The 3524-nt window shown below is 40.9% G+C and overlaps 1 protein-coding gene across 4 annotated transcripts in view; it reads left to right on the top strand.

Moving 5' to 3' along the window:
* The window catches only part of RAB3IP (RAB3A interacting protein), a 59904-nt gene that overhangs the window by 32385 nt on the left and 23995 nt on the right, over positions 1–3524 (top strand). For all 4 annotated transcript variants that reach the window (XM_025207994.1, XM_025207993.1, XM_006026955.3 and 1 more), the window contains one exon: positions 646–774. In XM_025207994.1, the coding sequence (XP_025063779.1) occupies positions 646–774 (129 nt within the window). The remainder of the gene's footprint in view (positions 1–645; positions 775–3524) is intronic.

Below are 3524 nucleotides of genomic sequence, written 5' to 3'. Positions count from 1 at the left end.
GCGGGCGGTGTCCCCCTGCTTCGGGTTCCAAACCCCACCCCCCAACCATACAAAGTACCTGCATAATTTTGAGTTTTTATCTGTATAATTAAAACTGCAATTAAATGCAACCAATTTTTTTTAATTGCAATTATTTTTTTTTAAATCATTTGACAGCCCTAGTATTGAATACCTATTTACTTACTATGCTTTTAAATGTAATATTAAGAAGTCATTTAAGCTTGGTTTATGTATTGCCTGACACAGCTTTTCAATAATTCAGATAACCATCAGTGGGCAGACTAAATGGATGTATAAGAAGTGCAAGGTATTAGAGCATTATTGACTTTTTCAGTTAAACAGTTGCTGTTATGTTGCCAAAATTAGGACCTTAGGAAATGAGGGGAAAGAGAAATTGGGAAACTGCTAAAGTCTTAATGCCTTAGTAAATCTTTTTAGATGGGGAGGCAACTTATATCTCTTGCTCTTGTACTCCAAGGAGAGTGAAGATAGAAAAAGAAAGCATGGTCAGCTTGTTGGTATGAGAGAAGAAAAATGCATGTCAGTGGCGTTAATTTTCATTTTGAAGTGCAAGTGCTGTGTTGTTACTGAAATTAATAACTCACTTTATTTTTTTAAAGTATTTTTCTTGGTTTGTTTTATTAGGCAGACTTATCTCTGTATAACGAATTCAGATCCTGGAAGGATGAACCAACTATGGACAGGGCATCTCCTTTTTTAGACAAAATCTATCGGGAAGATATCTTTCCATGTCTAACCTTCTCAAAAAGTGAGGTAATGTATTTATTCAACGGAAGTGTTGCCATTGGCATTATGCATTTTTATGGAAGAGATTTATTGTGAAACTGTTTCCACAACTTTTTCTCAGTACTTGGCTCACTAAAATGAAACTTGCACATAACGTTACAATAAAAAACTTATCTGTTTATTTAATTGTGGGTTGTGGAAATCACTATTGCAGATGAAGTGGCGAGATGTTTATAGACTCCTCTCTTCTCTAGCTTTTCCTTTGAAGCTAATGTCAGTTAATTGCTATACCAGCCATGACCCTTTTAAAGTGAGAGAGCGGTTTTGGTTTCCCCTCAATTAGTTCTATTCTTCAAATTTTAGTGCTGTCAGGAAGCTGGCATTGAGGGAATTAACAAGTGTTCTCTTTACCTTACAAAGTGTCTTTTAGGAAGGACATGGTTATTCTAGTATCTCTTGCCAACCCTTTTATATTTGTGACTATAGAGGCCCCAACAGCTATGCCTCAGGAGGCTCTTTTTCTTCTCTGTATCTCAAATCAGCCAGGGAAGCAGGTGTAAACAGACAGGTCTGGATCTACCAGACTGTGAGAATAAGGACACAGTTATTTTCAGCTGTGCCACTCAGGCTGCAGACAGGAAGAGACATGGTTGTGGCATGCCATGCTATAGATGCTGTCAGCAGGATGATTTCTTACACACTTGTTCTGAGTAACCCTGGGCATGTTTTAAACTATAGTGGACAAAGAACAGAATTGACCCTGACCTCAGCCCCTTTGTGCTTCTCCCTCTGTCAGTTGTATATATCATTTACTAAGTACATTTGAAGATTCAGCCTCAGTTCTTAGATATTCTTAAAATAAGGGGGGAGGGCAGACCAATTTCTTTACGTTCATGGCTTCATTTTTTTGATAAACATTATGACATTTCTCCTGGTCCAGTGATGTATTTTCCTCCTTTGTTTTAGTTTTCTGCTTTTCTGTAATCTGTGTATCCTGTTTCAAATGGTCATTAGAGCACAGAGTGTTTTAGTTATTTGTATATTGGTTTATTACATTCCTTGTAGAACAACATATTCAACAGCTTTTCAGCACAATATTTTATATGCTACAGTAGTTCCTATTTGTTTCTCTGATTTACTTAACCTAGGTCATCCTGTTTTTTCCCTGGCCATCTCATTTTCTTATAACTTCCACTTCACTGCTGATATTTACTACTGCAGGTTAATGTATTACTGGAAAAGGGCAGAATGGAGCTTCTAGCTTTTCTCTATGCATAAATTATGCAGTTTCTAGGACCTATGCATGGAGTGACCAACTTTTTATTTTCCTTTAAATATAAACATACACATTGAGTTAGTATAAACTAAATAGTAACTAAGCTTCATTTGTGTTATGTATGTGCTTGAATATTCTACCAAAATATTCTCAAATATAAAATTACTCTGAACAGAAGACGGCCCTCCCAATAAACAGATTACATATAACAAATTTGTAAATTTTGCATACAATTTTTCAGGTATAGCATCTAATCACTAGAGGTTTGCCTTGAATTTGTCCCCTTCCCACTAGTGCAGCAGGGAAAATAAATCTGGGGGGTCAGGTAGCCCCCCCCCCCTCCACTGTCAGACCATGCTGTCCCTGAGCATGTGGAAGCAAGGGGCAAATTGGAGAATGCTAACTTTGAAATAAACATACTTGTAATCATCTGCACTTAGGCAAATTACAGTAAGTACACATGGACTTAGTTCAGTGGTTTTCAACCCATGGACCCCTGAGTTTCCACAGACCATGTCTAGGGGGTCTGCAAAAGGTGGCTGTAAAGATGACAGCACTGCCTAGAAGGGAAGTGCTGCTGGTGGTCCTGCTGTTGCTCCATTTTCCCCCCACCCCACACACACAGCCAAAGGCACCCCCCCAGCACCAAGAGCAGGCAGAGTGCAGCTGGGGCAGCCCCACCTCATCTTGCCAGCACTGCTTCATGTAGAACCCAGCAGTGCTGCAGCCCCTCTACTCTTCCAGTGATATCAGTTTACAAATGGAATGGGTATGGGTGGGGACGTGTGGGTATGTGTGTGACAGAGAGAGAGAGAGAATGTTCACCATACACATGATAGATTCCCAAAGGGGAGTGCAACCACATTCAAAATTTTGTAGGCATCTGCAAATGAAAAAAGGTTGAAAACCACCAATTTTTATGCGGAATTGGTGCATTTTGCCTTTTTTGAAACTGCTGCAAGTATTAACAGAGGTACTTCATATGCATATTAGTCCATAGCCAAAAGGATCATGAAAGAGGAGTATACCTCCTCTGCTTGCACTTGTAGGGAGGCAGTTAGACGGGCCAAAGCTACCATGGAGCTGAGGATGGCATCCCAAGTAAAGGATAACAAAAAATTGTTCTTTAGATATATAGGGAGTAAAAGGAAGGCCAGGGTGGAATAGGACCCCTACTAAATGGGCAGAAGCAATTGGTGACGGACAGGGGGGACAAGGCTGAACTCCTCAACGAGTTCTTTGCCTCAGTGTTCCTAAGTGAGGGGCAGGACAAGGGTCTCACTGGGATTGTAGAGAGGCAGCAGCAAGGCACCAGACTGCCATGCGTAGACTCTGAGGTGGTGCAGAGTCACTTGGAGGAACTGGATGCTTTTAAGTCGGCAGGCCCGGATGAGCTCCATCCGAGGGTACTGAAGGCACTGGCTGACGTCATTGCCCAGCCACTGGTGGTAATATTTGAACACTCATGGCGCACGGGCCAGGTCCCGGAGGACTGGAAAAA

Source organism: Alligator sinensis, unplaced genomic scaffold (assembly GCF_000455745.1).
Source record: "Alligator sinensis unplaced genomic scaffold, ASM45574v1 scaffold506_1, whole genome shotgun sequence".
NCBI lineage: Eukaryota > Metazoa > Chordata > Crocodylia > Alligatoridae > Alligator > Alligator sinensis.
Note: the sequence above shows the minus strand (reverse complement) of the source record. Positions and strands in the feature narration are given on the sequence as shown.